Source organism: Talpa europaea (genome assembly GCF_964194135.1).
Source record: "Talpa europaea genome assembly, chromosome: 1".
NCBI lineage: Eukaryota > Metazoa > Chordata > Mammalia > Eulipotyphla > Talpidae > Talpa > Talpa europaea.
Genome location: NC_140073.1, coordinates 39,951,848 through 39,979,005, shown reverse-complemented (window position 1 = coordinate 39,979,005; position 27,158 = coordinate 39,951,848). Strand labels below are relative to the sequence as shown.

Below are 27,158 nucleotides of genomic sequence, written 5' to 3'. Positions count from 1 at the left end.
AGAAATGTCTGGAATACACCAGGACATCAGGAACTATTTGTGGAAGGAGAGGGGAGATGAGGGAGACTGTCTTGGCTCTGTGGGGGTTGCTCTGCCCTGTGGGGAAGCTGAACTGCAGCTGCCTAAAGAGCAAAAGCTATAGAGGGAAACTGGGAGAGGAAGGAGCCCACCCACCTACCCAGCTCTAGCCTACAACTGTGAGAAGTAGGATGAAGAGGCCCTAGAGACCCCTAGCCTCAGCCCCACTGACACAGAGGTCAAGCTGGCCTGCTTACCTGGGGACACAAAGGTCAGCCTGGGTGTCCAGATAGGTGTCTGGTGGGCAGGCACAGCCTTCCACACACTCATCTCCACCGAGGTCACTGCTGCCATCAACCCCACAGGCCTCAGGGTTGGCCAGGTCCTGGCAGGTGTGTCCACATGGAGTCACACAGGGGCTATATACCTTGGTGGTCTCACAGGACAGGGCTGTAGTGGGCAATGGAACCATGCTTTGGCAACCTTCTCCCCACAGCTTAGTGGGGTGAGGTGATTATGTTGATGAGAGCTGAAAACCAGAGAAGTTAAGACACTTGACTGAGGTCACACAGCAAGTCAAAGTCAGAGTTGGGATTTGGGATATGAATGCAGATCTCAGTCCAGAGTCCCACTAACTACACAAGAATGGCAGAGTAGAAAGTCCGGGCCCCACTTACAAGTTCAGCCTGGATCCTGCACTGGTGCTTCCTTTTCTCTACAGGGCATTCCTCTTCAGTAATACATGGGGAGAGGTGGTGGTGACCTCCCAACAGCCTGCATCCAACCCATCACACACACAGACACCCAGACATGCACAGGTGTGCAAATACACACACATCACCCTTCACTTTCACAGCTATAACACACTCAGACCGAGGCTCAATTGTGCTCTCTCTCGCAGCCTCTGGGGGTCTTTGTCCCAAGACTCAGGGACTCCCACTTCCCCGGGTTCGCCCTCGGTCAGTAAACCCACTGAAACTACCAAGTTCAGTTGTTCTCACCCGGTTGGCTACACCTCATAGCCAACCGAAGAACTTTTATAAATGCTGATACCCAGCCTCCTGCCAAGTAATTTTTTTAATTGACAGATGTGGCCCAAATAAATGCATTTTTTTTTAAATGTTCTCATGGTGATTCTAATGTGCAGCCAGGGTTAGGAACTGCTAGTCCTGTAAATCACCTCTGGAGAAACTGGCTGAGAGAGGACAGGGGCACAGCAGGGACACACAGCAAGTTACCTGCAGGGCTGGAAGAGAAGACAGGCCTCCTGACTCAGGGTAGTGTGCCTTTCTGTTTATTCAACAAGCATTTGCTAAAAGCTTGCTGAGAAGGGGGCAATTAGCTGAGCTTGAGGGGTACAGAGACAGGTGTAAGACATGGGGAGAGTGCCCCAGGCATACTAGGGTGGGCAGGGCAGCTCGTGTCCTCAAACCCATTGGCCAGGGAGCCAGTGGTCTTTAGAAAGTTTGTGCGAGCTGCAACAAGAGGCTGTGGGAGCTCTGAGTAGGATGGTGGCAGCAGAGGGGGTAAGAAATGAGGGGCTGGGATTGACAGGACAGGTGGGACTTGGTGATGGGCTGAAAGGGGAGGGTAAGAGAATAGTAGTCATGTGTCACCTGTGCCAAGTATCAGGCCAGGGTGATCCAAAGGCTGGGGCCCTTGGGAGAGATGGAGAGCACAGGAGGAGAAGCAGTGAGGGAGAGGCAGCAGGTGGGTGAGGGTGGAGGAGCCTGGGATAGCCCAGTGGAGAGTGCAGGGGGGCAGGTGACACACAGATTTGGAGCTCCGGCTCCCCCAGCTGCCCTCACAGACACATGTGTGGGGCCCTCACCGCAGGCTGGCAGGTGGGCGCGGAAGTTGACAGGGAGCCCGTGGCGCCAGCACAGGCGGGCATAGTGGGCCAGGGTGGCACACAGGCAGGGCTGTCCGCAGCGGCAGGCGTCCCGGCGGCACTGCTCAAAGTAGGGCACGGGGCTCAGGTACGCAGAACAGGGTGCGAACAGCTCCCCCGTGAGCACGCTGCAGGACTGCACTGCGAAGGAGGCTGGAGACAAAAAACAGTGGCCAGGGCTCAGGGGTTTACCTGCGGCCCCAGGACCCAGACTGTGCGTGTGCGTGGAGCCTCTCTGTGTGTGCACACGCATTCCTCCTCAGGCCAGGCATGAAGTCATGCACTGGAAAGAGACACATGCATGAACAAAACAGACAAAATTCCCTGCCTTCGTGGCACTTAATTCTGGTCAGAGGAGACAGACCCTAAACAATTTAGTAAATCAGAAGGTGGAGAATCTGGGCCTCCCTGGTGGCTCAAGGGTTAAAGACACAGCGCTATCAAGCTATCCTCAACCACTGAAACATGAGTTTGATCCCCAGCCAGGGGGGTGATCCCCACGGTGCAATAGACCTCTCCTATCTCACCCGCTGCTCCCCTCAGCAGTGTATTTCAGTCAGTCTGCCTGTTTTGTTCCCCACTCTGTCTCTGGTGAATCCTCTCACCCTCTGCATCTCTGACCTGTACCCCAGCTCTTGTATGCATAAATAAATCTTTTTTTTTTAAAAAAAAAAAGAAGGTGGAGAGGGTCTCCCCGGTGGCGCAGCGGTTGAGCGCTGGGTTGCGAAGCTGCCTGCAGCCTCTGCAGCGCCGATTTGATCCCCGGCCACAGGCGAGGGTCCCACATGGCGCGCAGACCTCTCCTGCCGCCCGCTGCTCCCCTCAGCAGTGTACTTCGGTCCTTCTGCCTGCTCTGCTCCCCGCTCTGGCTCTGGTGAATTCTCTCACCCTCCTGCGCTTCTGACTGTGCCCAGTGCTTGTATAAATAAATAAATAAACAAACAAACAAACAAACAAATAAATAAATAAATATATAAATATAAATAAATCTTTTTTAAAAAAAAAAGAAGAAGGTGGAGAATGTAAGGAAAGAGAAAGCTAGGACGGAGGCTGGGAGTGCAAGGTGGCGCTGGAGAAACCACTGCAATTTAAAATCACTTGGTGAGGAAGGTCTCTGTGGGAAGATGACGTTTGAGCAAAAACTTGCAAGAGGTGAGGGAGTAGAGCCTGTGCTAATGAGGGAAAAGCATTCCAGGAGGAGGGAACAGCAAGTGCAAAGGCCTGGAGAGGAGAGGAACCTGGCTGTGTGGGGACAACAGCATGGAAGCTGGCATGTCTGAAGCAGAGTGGACGGCGGGGGAGGCAGTGAGATAAGAGGGAAGGGCAGACAGGGTCAGGCCAGTGGCCACTGTGAGGACTTGACTTTTGCCCTGAGATGGGGAAGCCAGTGTAAATGTCTGTGTACATAACAGTGGTGGAACATGGAGCTTCCTGTCTGCCTAACCCTCACCAGAAGGGAACTCTGGTTCCCTCCCACAGCTCCTCCTCTTCTTACTCCTACCCAGTTTGACCAGCATCCTCATTCTCACTCCTAGAGGCGAGTTCTCATCAAGCCTCTCTCAAACTAGTCACACCCCCATCACTCCCTCTTTTTCATTCTCCCTCCACCTCACCTGCTTGCAGGTGCATATCACAGGGGTCCAGGGGAGAGCCAGAGACCAGTGGGGAGCAGGCGGACAGTGTTTTCCAAGAATTGCCAAAGAGTTGTGGGGTGCTCTCCGGCACACCCACTGGAGACCTGCAGACAGGACACAGCCACGTTCACACACTTGCTTGTGCTGACCCAGGTGACCTTACCACACACACACAGGTAAGCACCTGCCTGTTCATGGACACATGCACCTGCCCAGGGCACAAACACATGCCAGACTTGAAAATAATCGAGGGTGTCGCCACAGTCACATTCAAACACACACAACTGTGGGTATACACTGTGCACACACGTATCATGTTTAACAGCCTCCAAAGGGGCTCAAAATGAGTTTGGGAGCAGACACTGCCTCACTTTCAGCCCCACCCCCTTCTTGTCAGAAAGGGAGAATAACCCATGAAGAATAACAAACACCACTGGGTTAACACGTTTTCCCACCTCCCTTCTCCACAGGCAGTTCCTGAAAACTCCTTTGCCCTCCCTCTCTGTCTAGGTAGGAAGTGGTCACTCAGGGGTAGTGAAGAGGGTGAGGGGAGGAGCTCGCTTCCTGGACATCAACGTTCTCTAAAACTCCAGACTCCACTGGGGGGAGAATAGGGAGAGCAAGGTGTCCACGTGTGGGGGTCTACCTGGCACCCACATCACTGCCCCAGGGCAGTGAGACCACTCTCGTGGCCAGTGCACTGTCTCCACCCAGAGGGCACATCCTGGAGGGGGGCGAGCAGCCCACGCCCTCCACCGAGGCCTGCCCACCACTCCAGACGGCTGCTGCAATACCAGCCCCACCGGGCCAGACAGAAGGAGGCTGCGTTTCCCATTGTACATGCTGTGCAAAGCGCTCTGCTTGTTCCTGTTTTCTCAAGTGTGCCTGAGTTCTCATTTCTGGCTGAAGAAAGTCCTCATCTTTTTTTCTGCATCACCCAATGCATGTAACTTAAACCTCTAGCCTCAAGATCAACCCTCTGTTCCCCTTTCCGAAAGGTCTGACTCCTGTCCCCTCTCAAGTTCCTTAAGCCATGCCCGTGTCCAGAGCCTCAATCATTCCTGGGTAATAGCCTTTCCCTGAATATTGGGAAGCTCAGTGTGCAAACTTCAAGCACTGGGCAGGGCAGGTAAGTGGGTTAGACCGGCTGGTGGGATAGAAAGGAGGGATGTTGATATTATTAGCTCATTGGGAGCTCACACTCATCTAAAGGTGTTCAATTAAAATCATGAACTACTTAAAACCCATTTTAAGGCCTCCCTGTAAAGCAGTATTTTTTCAAGGCCTGGTCCATAGATTTCATCTACCAGACTTGCCATGGTGCTTGTGTAAAATGGCACTCCTGGACCTCACCCTAATCAGATTCTTGAGGAATGGGACCCAGAAATAAGCATGTTAATGAGCACCCAGAACCCCATGTCCTGGAAGTCTTCTGTACAAAGACTATGAACCATACTTAAGCGTAGAGGAAAAAATAATGCATAGTGCATGTCAGGTAAAATGAGGGCCCAAAAAGAAAGATGGGGACTTTCTTCAGCCAGAAATGAGAATTCAGACCCACTCGGGAAAACAGGAACAAGCAGAGCGCTTTGCACAGCATGTACAATGGGAAACGCAGCCTCCTTCTGTCTGGCCCAGTGGGGCTGGTGTTAGAGCAGCCGTCTGGAGTGGTGGGCAGGCCTGGGTGGAGGGCGTGGGCTGCTCGCTCCCCTACAAGATGTGCCCTCTGGGTGGAGACAGTGCACTGGCCATGAGTGGTCTCACTGCTCTGGGGCAGTGATGTGGGTAACAGGTAGACCCCCACCCCATGGACACCTTGCTCTCTCCCTATTATCCCCCCCAGTGGAGTCTGGAGTCTTAGAGAACGTTGATGTCCAGGAAGCGAGCTCCTCCCCTCGCCCTCTTCACTACCCCTGAGTGACCACTTCCTATCTAGACAGAGAGGGAGGGCAAAGGAGTTTTCAGGAACTGCCTGTGGAGAAGGGAGGTGGGAGAACGTGTTAACCCAGTGGTGTTTGTTATTCTTCATGGTGTCCTTGTTTCTCCCTTTCTGACAAGAAGGGAGCAGGGTGGCGGTGAAATAGGGGCAATGCTTCTAAATACCCGGACCAAAGGGCCCCACTTCTCTCTCTCCCTCCAATTCCGGGCAGGGCACGTACAGGAAGTCGTCCTGCGTGTTGCCATTGAAGGTGCCGCAGAGGCCCACAGTGTCCTCTGCCCATCGCTGGTCCACCTGCAGGTAGAGCCGCAGACCCTCACGGTCGTACAGTATGCGCACGCCCACGTTGGTCCTCACCCGCAGGAACACAGAGGACAGCCTCCTGATCTCAAAGGCATCTGGGCACGGAACCAGAATGGGCATTTAGGAAGTAGGGTCAATAAACAAACACACCCCATTCACTGCTGCCACCCGCGTGGCCCATAGGAACCCTGCACCAAGGGGCACACACACTCACGCCCCACTGTGGGCTTGGCTTAGGGAGCCTTGAAGAAGTTCTGTTTGACAATGAAATCAGGATGCAGGCAGCCCTGCTGAGAATTTTAAGGTCAAGTGCCAATTGTAAAGTTTTAATTCCCTGAGGAATTTCCTCCTCTAGCAATGGCTATTTCTGTTCCTACTATTCTTTTCACAATGGCCACCCGAAAGTCCAAAGTGTGGTTTTAGATTCACGTGTAGCAAGATTAAATTTTAGATTGTCTACCTCTTGTGGCTTGCATCTCTTTGGTCTCTTTGCACCCCCCCCCCACATTCCTGTTCTCTCAATGTTGAGCTCTTATTCTTTTTAATTTTCTCCAGGGCTAGCTTACTTTGTAATAGTTTTGCCATTTTTCTTAGATGTTTTCTTAGAACTCCCACAAATCCCTTATGATCCAGACAGGATAATAAGTAATTATTAACATGAATAGGGATGGGAAACAACCCCATTCTTATGCTAATGTTAAGAGAAACCATCATATTTCTATGAAGCCTCTTGTTAAGCTGGAGTCAGGCCAAAGACATATTTCAGGAGTCCGCATTCCTGGGACCAAGATACTCCTTGGCCTGATTCACCCAGGACTAGAAAGTGAGCTCTTGCTGAGTGCCAGTGCCTTTAGCCAAAGGAGCCTGGAAAAAGAAGCCAGGGCAGCCAGGTCCCTGCGAACTCTCCTCCACCAGCCGTACCATCTGTATAGGGTGGGGTGACCTTGTACTGGTCAAACAGAAGGACATCTCCAGCTTGAGTCAGGGTCACCTGCCTCCGAGGGTCCTGGTGCAGAATCACTGATACTGACTGGACACAGACTCCATCCTGGTTCTGGAGAGAGAAAGGCAACAGGACATTTAGTCTGGCCCATGCTGGTGCCAATGGAGGCCTCCAGAGGTGGGGATTCTCGTGTGCTTTGAGACCAGGGGAGAGTCCTCACAGACCTGGGGTACTACAATAAAAAAAGATGACCAATTCTCAAATGTCTGTGACACAGAGAGCAGAGAGAGACCCCAGATGACCCAGACTCTTGCTTCAGAAACACTGGCCTCCCCTACCCAACTACAATCCAGGACTTTCATTTTATCCTTTGATGGGTATTTGTATAGCTCTCTCCAAGTGCCACATCCTGGAGAGTATTAAGCTCCACTCACAGCCAGACAGGAAATGAGCTCTTCACAAAGAAGAGACCTGGTTCATGGTAAGAAGAATGTGCTGTCAAGAAGTACAGACAAGCAGAGGAGGGGGTCACCCCACATTGCTGGCTACCTATCAAGGTTGTGGACATCTGTCTAGAGAAGCCATCATATTGCTATGAAGCCTATTATTATGTTGGAGCTGGGGCAAACACATATTTTAGGAGTCCACATTCCTGGGACCAAGGTGCCACTTGGCCTAATTCACCCAGTACTAGAGTTTGAGCTCTTGCCATGTTGGGGGAGGGGACTGAGTAACGGACCCCTGAGGTCCCATAACCCTCAGGTAGTCTAACACTCTAGAACTCCATGAGTGGGAAGGCGCCCAGCTGGGCTGTGTTTGTCTATCTGGGCTTTTTTTTTGGCACCCTCAGGATGTGATGGGCGTGGCCTCCCTTTTGAAGACAAGGAGTCTCCTGATCAGAGAGCAATCCCTGGTGGGGAAAGTGAAGGGAGTTACTCAAGCCTAAAGAGAAAGAAAGTTGGACATAGTCAGCAATGGGCAGTGCATTGACCACATCTATCCCAGACATGCAAGCTGGGCATTTTCTCAGTATGTCTACTCTGACTGATGCAATTCAGGGGACACTTCCTCCAGGAAGCCTTTTCTGAGCCACCCCTCCCCTGCCCAACACCTGGGCAAAGCAATGAAAAGTTCCTCCTTGGAGAGCTACCTTGTACTCACTGTGTTGTCACGGCTCCTATAACACAGTGGGTTATGAGGTGACTTGTCTGCAGAGCCTGTCTAATTCATCCTAGTTTCCAAGACCAAACACATCTGACACAATTAGACGTTCAGTATTTACTGAACAAATAAACACAGATGTTGAAGAAACACTATGAGGCAGAGAAGATGAAGTTGAATTAGACCTATTTCAGAGATTTTTTAAACACTGAGGTCCAGGAAAGGGAAGTAACTCTCGGCTGGGAGATGTTCTAGAGCCAGAGGTCATTCCTGGGCCCCTAGTTCTGACCGGAAAGAATAGACAGCAGTATGAGTGGGTCATGGAAAGACATAGGGCCCTGCCCTTAGTCCCCAGTCCCTGAGGGGGCAGAGGGAAGGTATGGCTGGTGGAATGGACTGGAGTCGCCAGCTCTTACCAGGCCACAAGGGGCATTCTGCAGTGTTACTGTGAAGGTGCCTGATGAACGGCTCTTGGCTAGAATGTACTGACATGTGGCAGGAAACGTGTACCGACGGCCATCAAAGGTGGTGAAATGGATGTCTCCAGTCACCGAACATTCACCTGAGGGGCAAAGAAAGGAAGGAGGCCCCTGGGGGCTGCCCCTCAGGGTCTCCCTCTCCCTCTGCTCCCAGTAGGAGGCGTCAGTGCCCTGCCCTCAGGGGGCTGGCCCTCAGGGTCTCCCTCTCCCTGTCAGTGCCCTGTCCTCAGGAATCAGGGCTGCCTTTGAAGCCTGACCTTCCCTTTGAGAGTCCCAGTCAGTGAGGAGATGCAGTTTTGCTCTAGGCATCTCTCTCTGAGGACCTAAATTTGGGGATCAGTCTCAGTCCAAGGCCTCCACCCCTTACCCCATCATCAGGAAGGTCTCAGAGTATAGAATCCCATATAATACTCTCCCTTACAGGGGTGAGTTAATATGGAAGAGGCTCAAGAAAACAAAAAGGACAAACCAATGTAACCAAGTGACCACCCCTTCCCCACCAGCAGGCTTGACCCCAGAGCTTCCCTTCCCCTCAAACTGGAGACACAAAAGACCCAGGTGGGGGCCAGACATACCTGGGCAGACAGATGTGCTACACACCCACTTGCCTGCAGTGCATGTGCTGAAACAGAGACCACGGAGGCAGGGGCTCACCCTTCCAGGCCTGAGGTGGATCTGAGGGGTCCATAGAGCTCCAGCCCCCCACCCTCATTCTTCTCATCTCTAAAATGGAAGGTGGAGATTTGCCCCACAGGTTGGAGCTAATGGGATTCAGAGACTCTGAATAAGTGTCCCTTGTCATCACGGCTCCCAGACCCCAGATGGGCAGCCCTAATGGAAAGCCTGGGAGAAGCACTATCTCCCCCAACCCCCCAAGTCATGGACACAGACCAGGTATTGCAGTCTTCCTTAACCACAGAGCCAGTCGGGTACAGTGTCCCATGGAACTCACAGGGACACTCAGCTGGCGCCACGCAGCCCCCATCCTCAAAGATCAGCCCTAGGGTGACAACAAAGGCCAATTTTAACCTCTGTTCCTGTTTGCAAACATTCATGGCTCCCCAGGGCCTGTAATAAAAATCTCCTCATCCAAGCTCTTTCACTTCTGAGCCCACTGCCAACTCTCTCCTGCATAATTCTTGGCTCAGGCCAAATCAGACTCTCTGAGCAAATAATCCTACCTGTAGACCTTTGCTCAGAGAACCCGTAGCCCTTATCCCCAACCTGCATACAAACTAGCTTCTCCTCTCCACCTCTCAAAAGTATATCACTATATGTAGACTCAGTTAGGTACCACCTCTTCCAGGAAGCCTTCCTGACAATCCCTTTCCCCACTGAATTCTTGTATCTCTTATCTGAACCCACAAGCTGGCCCTCACCACACCATGCCTCAGACTGGAGTTGTATGTACAAGTGTCATCACCGCAACCAGTCTGATCCCTGAAGTCAATAACTGTATCTTTATATTTTTTTCAGTCTACCCGCCAACCTCAGAGATTTATGCCCTGAGTTGCACATTGTAGACATGCTAACATGAAAAGCAGCACAAAATAATTGTGTGTGGATGAATGTTAAGACAAATGCATATTTGATAAGCACATAAATGAATGAATGACCTGTCTTCATCCACATTTAAAAAAATTCAGCACTGATGAAATTATTGATGAATCTCTCAAGAACCGCAGTTTGTCCCCCACCCACCTTAAGCCATTCATTTACATATCCACTTATTAGTTATTTGTTCCTTCATTCATTCCACAAATAGGCATCCTCTGTGCCTTTGCTTCATGCCCATGCATGCAGGTGAGGCAGATGCTACCAGGGACCCACTCCACCCCTACCATACCATCAGGGCAGTAGCAGCCGTCCACACAGGCAATCTCACTGTCCACACAGGATGTCCGGGGTTGGCAGGAAGCAGGGCAGCAGGCAATGCATTCATTGTATGTAAAGGCCTTCTCTTTGCAGTGCACGGCTTGGGAGAGAGGGAGAGTGGCTCATGTATCAGCTCCTTACTGCCCCCAGTCCTGCCAGCACCCACCCAGCCCTTACCCCAGCCTTGGGGTGAGAGTGGGAAGACTTTGCTTTCCTGATACCCTAGTCCCAATATTGGATAACCAGGGCATTGATGAGGGTCAGGCAGGCTCTGAGAACCACCCTTATCTCACTCTGTGGCCCTCAGACCGGCCCACTCTTTCCCAAGGGGATGGACCTCAGAGCTTAAGTCTCTGACAACTGTGGTTCTGAGCAGAACAGAGCATTGAGCTGAGGCCTGAGAATGCCATTCACAGCCCCTAGGGCAGAGCTTGTTGAATCCCTCCCTGCCCACCAGTCTGCACCTACCGCATTGCCAGAGCTGGGTCCTCCAGCCCTGCAGGGGCCGGCCCGCCTGGGCACATGCTCGAGCATACTCTGCCAGTGCCCGGCACCAGGTGGCTTCATCACCCACTGATCTGTGCAGGAAAGCCAAGGGTCACACCGGAACAAGACCCAACCTGCCACCAGACCCCCAGCACCCTCTAGAGAGAGCCAGCACTCAGGGCACACCTATTCTCCACGCTCGGAGAGGAAGCCAGGGAAGGCATCTGGTCTAAAGAACCACAAACTGGAAGGCTGACTTCTAGCCACAGCAGCGCCACTGGCTTGTGTGACCTATAGGGGGCCAGGCTCCATTTCTGGGCCTCCGTTGAGTGGCAAAGCTCTGTACCACTTATGCAGATAAGAGTTTCAGAGCTCAGGCATCTGCCAGTGCCTCAGATCATTCTGCTCAGTGACCCATAATGAGCCCAACCCCAATACTAAGACAGGTCTCTCCACAACCCAATACCACCCCAGCTGCTGGCTGCCTACTCACTGGCAGAGATCACTGGTACAGCTGGCCATGAAGGGCAGAGGGCTGACGTAGGCGTGGCAGGCATCAAATGGGGGCCGCAGCAGCGCCTCACACTGCTCATACACACCCTGGACAAGGGCCAGAGCCAGAGCTGGGGGCAGGCAGAGCTGGGCACTGGCCTCTGACTTCACCAGTCCCTCGTGGAACCCCAAATTAGGACAGAGGAAGAGGATTGTGGAGAGGACAGGGAACTGGCCACCCTGGGCCCCTGCAACCAGGAATTTTCCAAGAAGCAGGCAGGAAACCAACTTAAGTCATGCACTGGGGTGTGGGTAAGAGGGAGGGAAGGCGACTCTTCGGAGTGTCCCGACCTGCATAGTTCCTGGGCTTTGCTGCAGGCATGGTGGGCGAGGCAGGGAGGAGATAGTAGGCCCCGGAGGTTGATTTGGGGCCTGCTCCTGCCAGCTGTGTACGAACTCAGCCACATCATCTGTCAGCTTCCCTGCAGCGGAGAACTAGCATAACCACGGGTGGCAGGATGAGGTTAGGGAGCAGGAAGGTAGGAGGAGCCAAAAGATGCCAAGAGGGCAAGGAGTTGAAGAATCCAACCACCTGAGCTTCCATCCCAGTCTGCACTTTCCCAGTTCAGTGATTCTCTGGAAAAAGCTGTTTGGTGGCAATAATCAAGAATGCTCAAGAACCTGCAGTGGCTCCCTACTGCGCTAAACTCAGGGGAGGCAATACCATGCAACAGAAAGAGAGCCAGTATGTGAGACTGCACAAGCTCATGCACCTCTCTGAGTCTCAGTTTCCCCATCTGTGAAATAGGGCTTTATGCCCCCATGAGGTTATTGCAAGGGCTATGTGAAATAATACATGTGAAGTGCTTAGAATGGTGTGGGTGCGCCAAGGTGTCACTTCCCTTCTATCCAGATTCACTATGATTTGGCTTTAAATCCTTTACCTTTACTTCTTACCACTCCTCTGCAGGTAACTTCAGTTCCAACAAGCCTCTTTCTCTTACTGGCTCCTTTAGGCCTGCTGCTCCCTGCCATACCCCCAACACCTTGCAAGTCAATCTCACCTAGCAAGGTGCCCATTGCAGCCTTACACAAACCCTGTAGGAATTCTCATTGTGACTATTGCAGATGAGGAAACAGAGGTCCGGCCTGGTTAAGAACACACTTAAGGCCACACATTTGGTAAGAAGGGACCCCAGGCCTCCCAATGGGTCTTTAGTACCACAACTCTCTGGTTCTACCACAAGTCCCCTCCCATCACTCCTGGCCTGACCCGTACCTCCACCCCCACCAAAACTCCTTGGAGGCCACCCACCCTGCTCCTCACCATAGCTGGTCACCAAGTCATCCTGAGGATCAGCATTATTGTTCCCACACAGTCCATGGGTCCAGCCCAGGAACTCAGGGCTCATCTTGATGTAGATAGCCGAGGTGCCATCCCAGGCCAGTGTGAAGGCCGACTGATGCCTCACAATGATGTAGCTGGCCAGCCGCTGCAGATGCAGGCTTCCCATCACCTGCGGCAGCTGTACCCTGCAGAGCACAGCCCAGAGCTCCCGGCGTCCACACCACCTCCACCCGCCCAGGCCCTTCACAAAGGCCCCATGTATCAAGCACACAGCACCTGCCCCACCACTTGGCCTCTGGAACCACAGGGTCTAAGGTTGCTCTTTCCCTTGCCCTGACTTCTCAGGTGACTGGAAGTTCACCCTGAGAGAGGGACTCTTTTTGTCTTCAGAGGTTTACAATTGCAATTTGCTTTGCTGAGCTAAATCTTAATGACTGCATTTGACTCCTTCTAGGCAGGAGAGATAATAGAAGCAGACATCTACTTTACTTTGGAGAGAGCAAAAAAGTAGCAGGAAGAATAAAGAGCAAGAGAGAGAGGAGGAAAATGGGGTAGAAAAGAAAGCCCAAGGGATATAGCAATCCTGACTCATTCTCAGTTTTACCAGAACAGGATTTCCTGGCTAACCTGGAACTTGGCAATTTTCAACCCAGCTAAACAAAAATCAGTAAAGGAAAATAAAAGTTTCTAACCAGCCCAAACTGGAACTGGTCTCATGGAAGAAAAACTTGCAGGCCTTCAATTTTACACTCCGCCCCAGAAAACTTGGTCACTCAGTTCCCAGATCTGAAGCAGGAGACGAGGAAGCGGACAAGGGTGATTGCAGGAAGACCTCCTTAACAGCAATGTGAAGTGACTGGATAGCAAGGATAGGAAAAGACAGTGGAGAATGCAAGGAAGATTTCAGGCAGGACCACAGTTTGGCAGCATTTGGTGTGGGAGCAGATTCCTCACTCCTGGGGTGTTCCCCCAGGCATCTCTCCGGCCCGCAAGATAACTAGCATTGAAGGACCATATGTCATCAGAAAAGGTTGAAAGGGTGTCAGTATCTGCTCTAAGGAGCATGATGCAGTTGAAAGATTCCTTCAAATTGTGAAAGGAAAAAATGAAGCCTGCTTAGATTGGGATTCTCAGTTATCTGGAGAACTCTGCTGTTGGTCTGAAAACCCACTGCCTGGGAACCCACAAGACCTGAGGGGTCTAGCACATCATGAGGGACACATCTTTCTACAAACGTGGCTGACTAGAAACCTGGCTTGCCAATCTGGCCCTGCCTTCACAGTGGAAACTCTGCTGTTTGCGTGCAGAAGACAATTTCCTTTAGGCCTGAGAAGGAGAGATATCACCCATTCCCCACTACCGGTGTGGGAAGGGGGAAAGCTCAGGGGAGAGGGTGTTCACTTACCGCACACCTCCATGGGTGACCTCCTTGGCCAGATGAATTTCCTGCTCGCCTGCAAAGAAGAGGCTGACAGACCTGGAGCAGGTGTAGGGGGAGGAGCCACACTGCGGGTCATTGTGCACCTGATTGGGGGGTTGAGAGACCAGTGTGCAGACCTGCCACAGACCCTGAGCTTCAGCCCTGGGCCCAGCGGCACCCTGTTGAGGTTCCATTAATGCTGTCCTCTGTCCTTCTGGATGCCAAGCACCTTTCCTCTGCCATCTTTCCCATCAATCCCCCTCTCCCCACCACTTAGCCACAGGAAGTCTATGATTATCTGCATTTCAGAAAGAAGACAACCGTGAAGTTGAAGTGATAAAGATTATACACACATACAGGATTCTAGTCCAGATCTGATGGCTCAAATTCAGGCCTTTTGCCATTTTATCTTGTTATCTTCCTTTTTCTGGAACTTTTGTTTATCCACCCAGGTTATCCCATCAGATTAAAGTGAGATTATACACTTACACTTATATAAAACCCATATCTCCAAGCCCTAAACAGGAAAGGGAGATGAAGCTTCCCCCTGAGTGTAGAGAAAAGGTCTGAAAATATGTCTCTGCCAAGTGTGGAAACCCTCCCCATAAGCAGACCTTTCACTAGATTATTATTAAATGTGGTTAAGTGGGACCCATGAACACTACTCCATAGTCTAATTAAATAGTTTTTTAACTTATCTGATCATGACCCACAATAAGAAGTTATATATAGACACATAAAGCAAAATGCGACAAAATAATACTGATGTCTATGAATGTACACTGCATTCTTACAAGATTTTCTATTCTCTTTTTTCTGTGCTGGTTGTGACTAAGTTGATAGAATGACCAACAGGCATGTGGCACCCCATTAGTCTAATTCAAACATATCCATCATGAAATGACAGTCATGAAAAACTGGTGTGTGGTACCCAAGGCAGAGCAGGGAGAATCAGTCAGGGTTCTCAGGGAATAGGCCCCAGGGCAGCCTGTACGCAGGTTTGAACCTGAACAGAAGGAGCAAACCTGGCTGACAGAGGGGTGACACTGAGCACTGGGATCACCCCACACTCCCCACCCCTTGAGCCAGCAGAGCTGGCTCCAAATAGACTTTTCTCCAGATGAAGAGCCATTCCCTGGATGTGCTGGGGATACTGACTGATTCTCCCTGCTCTGCCTTGGGTACCACACACCAGTTTTTCATGTCTGAAGGTCCCATGACTCAATACATGAGGCAAATCTGTAAACCCAGCCCCACTCAATAGTGAGTCTCACACACATACATGTACAAGAACAAACTTCTACCGAGCACCCATCCAGGTGTAGGGAACCCCAAACGAGCAGACATGGTCACTAGCTTGGAAAGCTTACATGTGGTAGAGACCAACCCTGAAACAGACCTTTATAAAAGAAATGCAATGACAGTTATGTAGAACTTTTTTTACACAGAGAGGAGCTTCTACATCAGCTCAGGAGGTCAGGGCATCCAGAAAGGCTTCTAGAGGAGGTGACCCTGAACCGAGTCATCCAGAACCTCTATCATTTCCCTGAGGCAAATTCCCTTTGCCTAGAATGTTCTCATGTCCACCTCCTTATCCTGTGGCCCTTCACTTGGTTAATTTGAATTCATTCTTCAATCCCAATTTAAATGTCACTTCCCTCAGGAAGCCCTTCCTGACCACCATCCTTCCCAATAAGCACAGTTAAGTTTCCATCTCATGCTCTTCTAGCATTTTGCATTTCTCCTCTGTAGCACTCAGTTGCATTTTAAATGATTCATTTGCTTTGATGTCTGTTTTCCTCATTAGACTAAAAGTTCTGTAAGGACAGAACTTCATCGTTTTGTTGTCCACAAGGCTACTACAAACCTTGTGCCAGGAAGAGTACAGGTATACATTTAATAAATACTTGATGAATGAGCAACTAAATGAATAAATGGCCAGGAGCAACTAGGAGTGGGTTGGTGAGAGAACTGGGGAGCTCCCAGTTCCTTCTAAGTGCAGACTCTCTAGGTAAGATCTGGCAGTGGGGAGGAAGCTGCCAATCTCTCTAACTATGACAAGCAGAACCCAGACCAACCCAGCAACCATGGCCTATGGAGTTTTCCTGGACAGACAGGGCAGAGAAGGCCTCACCTGGACTGAGAAGATCTGCCCCTCTGGTTCGTGGCACCCCACCAGTGTGTAACTGCCCTTCCCAGAGAGATAGTAGTAGAGGCCATCAAATGTCTCCACATGGTGCTGTCCCCACGCCCGGCAGATGCTATCCCGTTCCGGACCAGCATTGTACACTGAGCCAGGGAAAAGAAAACCTCTCTGAGTAGCGGTGGTGAGCACCAAGCCAGGGGTTGATGGTTTCAGCCCTGGCGGAACAACCCCATCTCCTCCCAGCCCAGGACCCCACCAGCCCACAGCTTTCCCTGTACCCACAGCTCCTCTCAGGGGCAGGATTGAGCCCAGACCCACCCATCTGGCAGCGTGGCCCAGTGGCATTGAAGCGTCTGCAATCACAGTAGGTGGGGTGCACACATTCTCCCCCATTGAAGCAGGAAAACAAGTCTGCAAGAGAAATATAGAAGGCACTTCAGTTTAGCCAAGGTTGACAGAACCCAGTGATGCAGCACTTTCTTCAAGCTGGGGCCTGGAGAAACTCAGATCCCCATCTCAGATAGTTCCAGGGTTCCTTAGTAGCTAACCTTAAGGGGCACATGACCAGGTAACTTGGACTGCTGCCTGTCACCTTCCTGGCAGGCAGGTGGGGTGGGAACAGAGTACCTGTCTTTAAGATGCACCAAGTGGCCCTCAGCCCAGCCCCACCTAGACTTTTTGCTAGGGGGAAAAGGATGTCCTAAAGCTAATTCCATACAGGCTTTGTGGACTCCACCCCCACCCCAGGCCAAAGCCAAAGACACTGGGAACTCCAAATCCCATCACCACCAAAGGGAAGGTGGCTGGGACCTGAGGGTGGGGTTAAGCAGCCAGGTGGATATAAAAGGCAGACATGTGGGCTTTGGGGGGGTCCCCATTTTGGCTCCCCGCCAGCTCGCAGCGTCTGGCCAGCTCTGAGAGTGACTTTGGGTTTTCCAGGTCGGCAGATTGGGTAGGACACATTAAAGACTTTATTTCCCTATTTTCTCCCTGAGTTGTACATTTTCCTTATTTCCTTTTTCCCTTGTAAATAAACCTTTTATTAACCTTTTGTGTGTGCCTGTATTGGAGTATTAATAAGTCCCTTTTAAGCGCGCGGGTGAGGACCCACAGCCAGGAACCCGTTCAATATCGGGGCTGCTCCCATTTTGACTCCCTAAGTTCAAAATTCCTGGCCTCTAGGCAAGACCAGCAGAACTGAGAATATGGAGCATGTGGGGTTGTTAGGGGGAAAAGTATGTCCTAAAGCTAATTTCATACAGGCTTTGTGGACTCCACCCCCACCCCAGGCCAAAGCCAAAGACACTGGGAACTCCAAATCCCATCACCACCAAAGGGAAGGTGGCTGGGACCTGCGGGTGGGGTTAAGCAGCCAAGTGAGTATAAAGACAGACACGTGGGCTTTGGGGGGTTCCTCTGTCCTATAACAGGGTGAGCAGGCAGACTTCAAGAGACCTCTCCTCACTGCTCCATAAGTGCAGGGGAAGAGGCCAAGACATAAACCAGAAGGAAGAGAGACTCGCATTGGAATATAGGTGAGAGAAAGGCCACAGAAGACAGGAAGGCAAAGCAGAAAGGAGTGTGGTGAGGGGAAAAGAGGCCCAGAGGGAAACCCCTTTGCTGTCACAGGCCTTTGGAGGCCGGGGCCTTCTCACATACAGCCCACAGGCCACAAGGAGACCACTTACAAGATGGTGCACATTTGGCCCGATGGAGCCGCCTTTCCCAGGAAGACACAGCCAAGATGTCCAGGGCTTCAACCTCCTTTTAAAAACAGGAGAAGCAAGAGACATGATGTGACTTGAGGGAAAACAGCTTTCCAGGAGGTCATAGCCCTTCCCACCAAGTACCTCAAGGTTGAGGGGCTGGGGGGCTCCCTTTGCCCTTGGTGCCAAGTCCCTCCACCTCCCCAGGCTCACCTGTGAGGACTGACAGGGAGGATTTCAGGTCTGCTCTATGCCCAGGAGTGAAGGTCTAGTTTTTATCCTCCCAAGTGGCCATCTCCATGAAAGGTTGGGGAGGCCTATAGCCTGAACACATTTCTTTCCTTCCATGCTCCAATATCCCCCAGCTCTCCTCCCTCCTTCCCTCCCCAGTGAACCTTTGTGTCTTCCACAGTCCGACACAAAACCTCCTTGTCTGGAGAACAAACGTGGCTCCTCCTCACCACAGAAACCTTGTAAGGCTGAGCTGAGAAACAAAAGCAGCCCCTTACCCCAGGGCAGAGAAACATCTCACCCTACCCCCACCCCAACCTTTCTTTTGGGTTCTTCTAACAAGAGCGAAAACAATGCCTCCAGATCACCACACCCTATCCTCAGGACTCTCTGATACCACAAATCTGAAGAGGACATAGGCAAGGTAACTAAGAAATATATTTTCCAGACCAGAAATCTCAATACTTGGCCTCTTAGGTATAAATCACCTGAAATTAGGACTGTCTTGAACATCACGTGTCATCCCTTTGTTAGCTGACTAGGCCCCCCAACCTTTCCAACCCTAGTGTGAGGAATGTGATGTCACCTTGTTAGGGGGAAAAGGATGTCCCAAAGCAAATTCCATATAGGCTTTGTGGACCTGACTCAGTATGCTCCTGGAACCTGACAAAATGTTCATCTGAGACTGCATCCCAACCTCCATATATTCGATCTTCATCACCATGGAAATGGTGGCAACAAGTGAAAGGGGGGAATTGTTAGGGGGATAAGGATGTCCCAAAGCAAATTCCATATAGGCTTTGTGGACTCCACCCCCACCCCAGGTCAAAGCCAAAGACACTGGGAACTCCAAATCCCATCACCACCAAAGGGAAGGTGGCTGGGACCTGAGGGTGGGGTTAAGCAGCCAGGTGGATACAAAAGGCAGACACGTGGGCTTTGGGGGCTCTCCATTTTTGGGCTCTTAGCCAGCTTGCAGCGTCCGGTCAGCTCTGAGAGTGCCTTTGGGTTTCCAGTTCGTCGGATCGGGTAGGACACATTAAAGACTTTATTTCCCTATTTTCTCCCTGAGTTGTACATTTTCCTTATTTCCTTTTCTCTTGTAAATAAACCTTTTATTAACCTTTTGTGTGTGTCTGTAGTGGAGTATTCATAAGTCCCTTTAAAGCGCGCGGGTGAGGACCCACAGCCAGGAACCCGTTTAATATTGGGGTTGCTCTATAACAACCTGAGCCTGGGCCCTGGCCACAGTGGGCTTCTCCCTCTAGTAGCCTCAGTATCCTCCTTTGTACAACTTCCCACAATTATGTACCTGGCCCTGGACCATAATTCAGTGAACAGGACAAAGCCTCTGTCCTCATGAAGCTCGCATTCTTGTTCATGGGCCAACAAATGACAAACCACACTGTGGACACTTGTCTCGTATGTCTTCCCTTCCGGTCAACTCTGCAACTCTGCGCCTGAACCCCAGCCTCCAGCAAAGGACTCAGACACAGAAATAACAAGTACCCTTGGTCCCAGAGCCCAAGCCCGGCTCTTTGCTCCTCCTTGGTGAGCCGAGACTCTCCATCTGGCCCCTCCTTCTGTGCTGCTGGCCCCTAGGAGGGACCCTACTAGACCTTATTTCAGTGTGTTTATGCCATTGCTTCTGGGTCCTAGGTTCACCCTGACTCTCTTTACTTTGCAGGTCCAGAACCCCAGGCATCAGGCTCCAACCTCATGGAGCCTCAGAGACCATGAGAAAATAGGACAAAGTAGCCAGTAAAACAGTCACCACCAAATCCCATAGGTCCCTATTAAACTTAGCCTCTGTGTATTAATTAAACTTAAACTTTGTGGGTCTCCACTCCTCGTCCCTACCTCAGAAGTGGCCTCTGAGATAAGTGTTGAAGGTATGATAGCCTGTGCTGCAAAGAGTCGAGACCATTTTGTGGAGACAAATTTTAAAGCCTGTCCAGATGACTAGACTTCAGTATAGATTAGGAGCTGGTAATCATTTTTATGCCTTTGGCAATCTAGTGAATCCCTCTGACAATCTAGCGAAGCCTATGGATCCCATCTCAGATTATTTTAAAATACATTAAGCACAACCAAAGATGCCAAAGGAAATAAATTGCATGGCAGTGTAGTTATGAAAGCATTTTATTAAAAAATGTGATTCAGTAATAGTTGAGCTTCTTAATTAACATATTAAATAATAAATGCCAGCAGCAGTTCTTGTCATTATGAAATTTTTGACATAGTGAGCATAACAACAAAACTATAAGATGATATGAAAATATCTGTGACCTCTTTTGGTGAGAGTCACAGACACTTAACACTTCTGTAACCTATAGGAATAACTGAAGGGACTGCTAATTTCTCATTTTATCCAGTTCCTGGGACAGGCCAGGGGTCAGATATCAGTAATAGGGCTCAGACCTGCAGAGCCCTCTTGGTAAACCCTTGAGGTCACTCACACCAGGAATCAGTGCAGGTTAGATTGAGGCTTTTGTAAATAATGCATTTCCCCATCCCAGTTCATGGACCCCGGGTCTACATTATCGATTCTCTAGAGAAAGGCTGAGCTCTACTGGGGTGAGGCAGCACTGAAATGGATCAAGGGCTGCTGATCTGGGGTGCCCTCCTTACTGATGAGGGCATTACAGTTAGAAACCCTTGAAGGACCCCAGTTTCACTTTCTAACTAAATAGCTTCATTACCCCACATCCCCATTACATTTTCTTTAAAGAAGGGCCATTCCAATCACTTATTTGCTCTCAAGTGTGATTTGAGAAACCTACTAGGGTTCCCTGCTTCAGATGCTTCCCCATGGAAAAAGTTCCTGGAAACCCTTCACACCTGAGACTCCAGATGCTAGTATGAGTCTGATCCTGGATTTCAGGAAGCTGCCCTAAAATCCAGCAAGAAGAATAGATAAGTCTGCCAGAGTAAGGATTATTTCCCCCACTAAAATCCAAAAATCCCTGGATCCTATGGGACATTCATGGTGCTGGGGAATAGGCCTGGATCCACCTGCTCCTTGGAGGCCCCCCAAAAGTCACCCACTTACCTCAACTTCCCCATCTATGAAAAGAATAACATTATCCTTCCACTCAAACTATACCTGATTGTGATTCTAGAGCGTGAGGCATGGACAAATAGATAAGAAGTAAAATCCCCAGGTAATCCACATGTTGCAGGATAAGCATACCTGGTCACTTTGGGGTCCTCATATCTATTTCCAAAGGCAAGTATTTGGGACTACTGTTTTCTATTACAAACGTTAGATTGGCATAAGAAGCTACCCATGGGCCTCCCTGGTGGCACAAGGTTTAGACGCAACCTATGAAGCTGTCCATAGCCTCTGAAGCACGAGTTCGATCCCCAGCCAGGGAGCAACCCATGTGGCGCAGCAAACCTCTCCTGACTCACCTGCTGCTCCCCTCAGCAGTGTACTTCAGTCAATCTGCCTGTTCTGTTCCACACTCTGTCTCTGGTGAATCTTCTCACCCCATTCACCTCTGGCCTGTACCATAGCTCTTGTATGCATAAATAAATAAATCTTACCAAAAAAAAAAGAAGCTATCCAGAACTGACCCTTAGCACGGGGTGGGGGGGTGGGGGGGGTGGGTGGGTGGGTGGGTGTGGGTTGAAAATCAAGATGCCTGGGGAGACCCAGCTATAGGGGGCTGGATTTGAAACATGAGGCTTAGAAAGGAGGCAAATGCAGGCCAGGACTGGAAAGACACCCTGAGTCACCTGATCCAGAGACCAAAGAAATTTGGCAAAGAGAGACTAAAACACCACCTCTTCTGAATGTGTGGAGGAACCCAGGAAGCAGCGGAAAGGGTCAAGACTCAGGACAGTAGTTCAGAGCTCTGCTTCTCAATCATCCTTCCTTGCAAACCCCACCAGGTTAAGCAGGAAAAAACTCCACTCGCCTAGTCCCTCACCTTCCCACTTTCACTAGGGGTAGGGGAGAACTCAGCTGTCTGAGTTCACATCTTGGTGCCTCTTACCCTTAAAAAAAAAAAAAAAAAAAGCTGGCTCTAGAACCCCAAGGCATTAAGAGAGTAGGACAAGAAGTGATTTATAACTTTGCATAGTGGAGATACCAGAAACTTTGTTCCCTTCTAACTAATTCCAGAGACAACTATCCTACAACCTCCTGGCAGCCTCTGACCCAGTGATACCCCCCTTCCCCAGACTCCCCTCACCTGGCCTCCCATCACCATTCTAGCATCATCTGTGATCAGGGCTGCCTCTTGATGGCTGTGGCTAAAAAAGAAGCAAGACTGGCATGGGTGAGGGGCTAGGAACTGCCCAGGTCCCCCCACTACCACAAGATCCATGGGTTCCACCCTCTTGGTATAAACCCCTGGGGTCACTCATACCAGGAATCAATGCAGGAGCAGTGAGTGGGGCAGCCACAAGCTAGCATCTACTCACCTGGGATCCTTGGCTGGCTCAGGCTGCACCTCTGCATTGCCCCTGGGTGTGAGTGCTGCCGCTGGCGAGGGAGAATTACTCTGGACTCAGGTGATGCCTCCCTCTGTTGAACTTGCAACCACAGGCCCCCACCTGCATTCCCCTCCCCCTCTCCAACAAACCTCTGCACGATCCCCCTCCCATTCTCGCTTCCTGTCTTTTCTTTCCCTCCCTAATTAATCTTCTCCAACAAGGGTCTCACTCTTTCCTGTCACATTTTGTACCCCAGTTCTCTCCAGTTCCCCACCTTGGGTCTCTTCCACTGGGCCTATTTGGAGACCCTTTCTCCTGGCTGTCCCCAGCCTCCCTTCTCTTCGGAGCCCTCTCTCCCCTGAACTTCTCCCAGGCTGTCCTTAGAGGCTCCCTCAAATCTCTTTTTCCTCCCTCTCTCCAACCTGCCCAGGTCGGTTCCCCTAAATTTCCCCCAACACTTCGCCTCCCCTTGTTCACACCCTCTCACCGAGAGACTGCACTCGCCGAGACACCCCTGCAGGCTCACCCGCGGGCAGCCAGACACCAGCGAGCAGCAGGCAGAGCGCGGGCGCCGGGGCGCGCGGAATGGAGGACCCCATCAGGGTGCGCGGGGCCTGGAAGCCTGAGCGCAAGCTGAGTCCGAGGTGCTTCTCCAGCCCAGGAAGGGTCACACCTCCACTAAGTGGCACCTCCCTTTCTCGCTCTCTAGCCCCAGGGTTCACTCGTCCCACCTCCCAGGCGCTGGCTCCTCCCCGAGGGTGACAGGACCACCCCCCTCATTGGCATAATTTAAGGGAATGGCACAGTCTAGTCTTTGCTCTTCCTGGCCTGTGACTACTCCTGCCCAGGAAAGACTGGATTCAGAATGTGCAGGACAACAAGGAGGCAGCCTGGGTAGCAACCTGTTGAGATATCTATCTATCTAGCTGTCTGTCTGTCTGTTCCGTACACCGCAGAGCTCCCTGAAGCAGAAGACTAGGTCCTGGAAGCCCTTCACACCAGAACCCCCAGATGCTGGTGTGAGTCTGGTCTTTCCATCTCATTTTATCCAGTTCCTGGGACAGGCCAGGGGTCGGATATCAATAATCGGGCTCAGACTTGCAGAGCCCTAGCTTGTGCTCCCACCACTGCCCCCCACAGCCTCCACTTGGGGACCCAAGTCCCTACCCTCCCCAGTTTTGAGCACCTCTAGGAAATGGATCATGCCTTAGTCCTCTATACGTCCAACCTGGCTCAGGCCCCAACTCAGGAAATGTTAACTGAGTGAGAGACGTATTTCACATTGCCATATTACTGCTCATATCAAGTCGGGCTTTGACAGGAACGAAGTATACTTTATTTATGCATACAAGAACTGGGGTGCAGGCCAGAGGTGTGGGGGGTGAGAAGATTCACCAGAGACAAAGAGGGGAGCAGAACAGGCAGAGGTACTGAAATGCACTGCTGAGGGGAGCAGAAGGCGAGACAGGAGAGGTCTGCTGAGCCATGTGGGTTGCTCCCTGGCAGGCCGGGGATCGAACTTGTGCTGCAGAGGCTGGGGATAGCTTCACAGTGCTGTGCTTAACCCTTGCGCCACGAGGGAGGCCCAACGAAGTATACTTTTGTGGACATGGTACACTCCCTGTCCAGAAAAAAAAATGTAATGGTGGAAATGTGGGTCTGAGAGCTTTGGAAACCTCATTCACTTGACCAAGTAAGTGTTGCAACACCAGCTAGATGCCAGGTCTTGCAGATGATGGTAATGGTGGTGGTGATGTGGGCCCCAATAAACCCTTGGACATTGGGGTCATTCATTCATTCATCCATCAACAAAATTATTGTGTACCTGTTCTCCACCACACGTTGTTTCAGGATATACCTGTAAGTAAGGCACACATAGTTACCCCACACGGGGTGAAGCCATGGGCATACATAGAAGATAAGGAGGCAAGAGCCAAGGATGGAGTCCTAAAATACTAGTTAAGAAGTGGATGATGACAGTATTGTCTCACAGGAAGTTTGAAAAGGAATATTCAAAGAAGAGGAGAACCAGGACTCGATGGTGTCCTCAAAACCTGGAGGGAACCATTTTAAGCATTTTAAGATTCCCCACAGGAGTCTGTGGGGGCACAGGTTCATGTGCAAGAAGGATTAGGATGCCCGTGGAACACATTCCCCCCTAAAAGGATATTTGTCATACTGACTGGATTCTAAATATGAATAAACAAACAACTGTAGGACATATTCTAGATATGTACCAATAGATGATCAGGGAAGTCATTTGCAGGGGAATATATTTTGTGTGTCTTTCCTTGACTTTTGAAAAAAATCACACAAGCCTACCTTTTATCTCTGGCTAATCAACTATGCTGACATGAGAACAAGCATAATATTTATTTCAAGGTTGTTCTTCAGCAGGGAACTATATCTCAAACTGGAAAAACTTCAGGGGAGGTCTTTAGGCACCCCTGACGTTACAATTGTAGGTGCTTCATTGATTTGGGCTGCTCTAGATCTCCCTGTCCCCTGACATGGTGCATACAGGTCAGGTCCCAGTCTTCTCTGTGGTAAACCCCTGGGGTCACTCACACCAGGAATCAATACAGGAGCAGTGAATGGGGCAGCCACAAGCTAGCATCTACTCACCTGGGATCCTGGGCTGGCTCAGGTTGCACCTCTGCATTGCCCTGGGGTGCTGCCTCTGGGGAGGGGGAATTACTCTGGACTCATGATGCCTCCCTTTCTTGGCACAAGCTTCATAATTAATGATTCCCACTCTCTCCATTAACATCTATTTCACTTCTGCCCCTCTCTTTCCGCTCAGTCTGTTCCAAGTTCCTCACTGTCTTTGAACCCCAACACTAGATTAAGGAGCTGAGCAAACGTAGCTTGAATTGAATCAATGAAACATAAGGACCCTGGTTCCTGGGTAAAGGTCAGTCTTAAATCAGGATGTCATTTTGCCAATTGCTCCATGCTTAAGTCAGTGTGTGTGTGTGTGTGTGTGTGTGTGTGTGTTTGGGAGAATGGACTGGGGAGATAGGAGGGGTAGTCGATTGGGAGGGGGCACATCCACCCACTGGTTCAGGCCCATAAGCCACACAAGACCCAGCCAAGGAATTCACATATCAGAAATTTCTTCTGAGTGGGAAAAGCCCATGGGGAGGACATCATGGAATGTGCACTGTAAGTGAGATGCATGGCAAGGGGTGACAGACAGCCTCAGGAGGGTGAAGGGGCCTCTATTTTTGTATCCAGAGGAAAGTGAATAAATTACTCCACTAAAGAGTCTCAGGACCTCTCTATCCCAGGTCCTACAAAAAGTTCCAAATTCCTCAAGGCTCCTGCGATCCACTCCCTCAACAGCCAGTGTTTGGGGGGCGGGCATGCCAAGAGGAGCGCCGGCCTCGAGTCCAGCCTCAGCCCCACCATGTCGTAACCATACTCCAGTCTTGAGGCTCCCGGGGCGTTAGTGGGAGGCGGGAACGCCAAGTGGGGTTGTCGGCCTCCTTCCCCGAGGCCTCGCCCCGCCTGCGCCAGGCTCCGCCTCCAGCGCGCCCCGGCGGGTTCAGGTGGCGGCTGCGGCCGGCTCCGGGTAGCCCGGCACCCCAATCAGCAAGTTGTGCAGCGTTGCGCGCTCCATCAGGCCCAGCCATGGACCGGAAGGTGGCCCGAGAATTCCGGCACAAGGTCAGAGCTGCTAAGGGCCCCTTAGCACCCAGGAACTCAGAATCCCCGGGAGTGCATGGGGTATAGACAATCCTGGGGACACCCTCCCTTTTCCGGCTGATCTGAGAGCTCTGGGCTGGGACTGGGAGGATTGGGGGTCATTTGGTAGCCAGCAGGGATCCCCAGTAAAATGAGGAGGAGGTGCTGGGACTGGTCCAGGTGTGGGGACCACCTAACTGATCCTGAAAGTGTCCTTTCTCCTTCTGCCCTCCAGGGGCTGGGACTTCTCTGGGCTTGGAATCCCGTCCAGCCCAAGACAGGAACTTTTCTCTGAGATGCCCCATAGTGGCGAGTCCTCCTTCTCCCCCCACTTAGCATCCCCTCCTTTCTCAGCGTGCTGGAGCATGTGAGGGTGCAGGGGCAATATCCAGAGGTGAGGACTGGCAGGAAGGGGAACTGGATTTCTGTGTGTATGTGTGTCCTTTGACCTCCAAACATAAGTCAGAAACGCTCTGGGGAGCTCCCTTCCTGCTTGAGGTATTTATTAGGGTCTGAGAAGCAACTGTTTAACCAGTGGGCAGTGGGAAGAGGGGAGGAGGGGCAGGCAGCTAGATCCTTCAGGCAGAGACACATCTCTGCTGGTGTGTCCCAGAGAGAGGCTTCCTTGGTGGTTCCTGATCCTCCGAAACCACCATTGAAAGCTGGGGATTTCACCCCAGGACATTTCCAGAATTGTTTCCAGAGCTGTGCAGGTGCCACTGAGGCCCTAAGACAGAGAAGACCTTTCAAGGGGATGTGGTGTGGACCTCCCCATGCCTCACAACCCAAGGTGAAGCCCAGGGTGGGGTGGGGGCTCCTGAAGCTACCCTCAGGCCCTGCCAGAGTGGCTGTGTGCCCTGTGGCCTTCCCACAGACAGGAAATCCCTTCCAGTGCCTAAGAGGACAGAGCTCAGACTCCCCACCCAGAGGCCAAGGAAGCCAGGGGAGTCAGCCAG

At 51.2% G+C, this 27,158-nt stretch overlaps 2 protein-coding genes across 2 annotated transcripts in view; one reads left to right on the top strand and one right to left on the bottom strand.

The window, feature by feature from the left end:
• Window positions 1-23,114, bottom strand: part of OTOG (otogelin) — a gene marked incomplete at both ends in the record, with an annotated part of 72,398 nt that extends 49,284 nt beyond the window's left edge. The window contains 20 exons of the mRNA XM_084240272.1: window positions 276-468; window positions 1,850-2,062; window positions 3,523-3,647; window positions 5,703-5,880; window positions 6,707-6,839; window positions 8,306-8,451; window positions 8,944-8,990; window positions 9,260-9,368; window positions 10,215-10,343; window positions 10,712-10,821; window positions 11,223-11,329; window positions 11,573-11,703; window positions 12,549-12,754; window positions 13,975-14,093; window positions 16,124-16,278; window positions 16,454-16,546; window positions 17,824-17,899; window positions 22,272-22,332; window positions 22,504-22,564; window positions 23,003-23,114. Coding sequence (XP_084096398.1) covers window positions 276-468; window positions 1,850-2,062; window positions 3,523-3,647; window positions 5,703-5,880; window positions 6,707-6,839; window positions 8,306-8,451; window positions 8,944-8,990; window positions 9,260-9,368; window positions 10,215-10,343; window positions 10,712-10,821; window positions 11,223-11,329; window positions 11,573-11,703; window positions 12,549-12,754; window positions 13,975-14,093; window positions 16,124-16,278; window positions 16,454-16,546; window positions 17,824-17,899; window positions 22,272-22,332; window positions 22,504-22,564; window positions 23,003-23,114 — 2,504 coding nt within the window. The remainder of the gene's footprint in view (window positions 1-275; window positions 469-1,849; window positions 2,063-3,522; window positions 3,648-5,702; window positions 5,881-6,706; window positions 6,840-8,305; window positions 8,452-8,943; window positions 8,991-9,259; window positions 9,369-10,214; window positions 10,344-10,711; window positions 10,822-11,222; window positions 11,330-11,572; window positions 11,704-12,548; window positions 12,755-13,974; window positions 14,094-16,123; window positions 16,279-16,453; window positions 16,547-17,823; window positions 17,900-22,271; window positions 22,333-22,503; window positions 22,565-23,002) is intronic.
• Window positions 23,115-26,148: 3,034 nt separating this feature from the next.
• The window catches only part of USH1C (USH1 protein network component harmonin), a gene marked incomplete at both ends in the record, with an annotated part of 41,081 nt that continues 40,071 nt past the window's right edge, over window positions 26,149-27,158 (top strand). Inside the window, one exon of the mRNA XM_084240188.1 lies at window positions 26,149-26,184. Within this exon, the coding sequence (XP_084096314.1) occupies window positions 26,149-26,184 (36 nt within the window). The remainder of the gene's footprint in view (window positions 26,185-27,158) is intronic.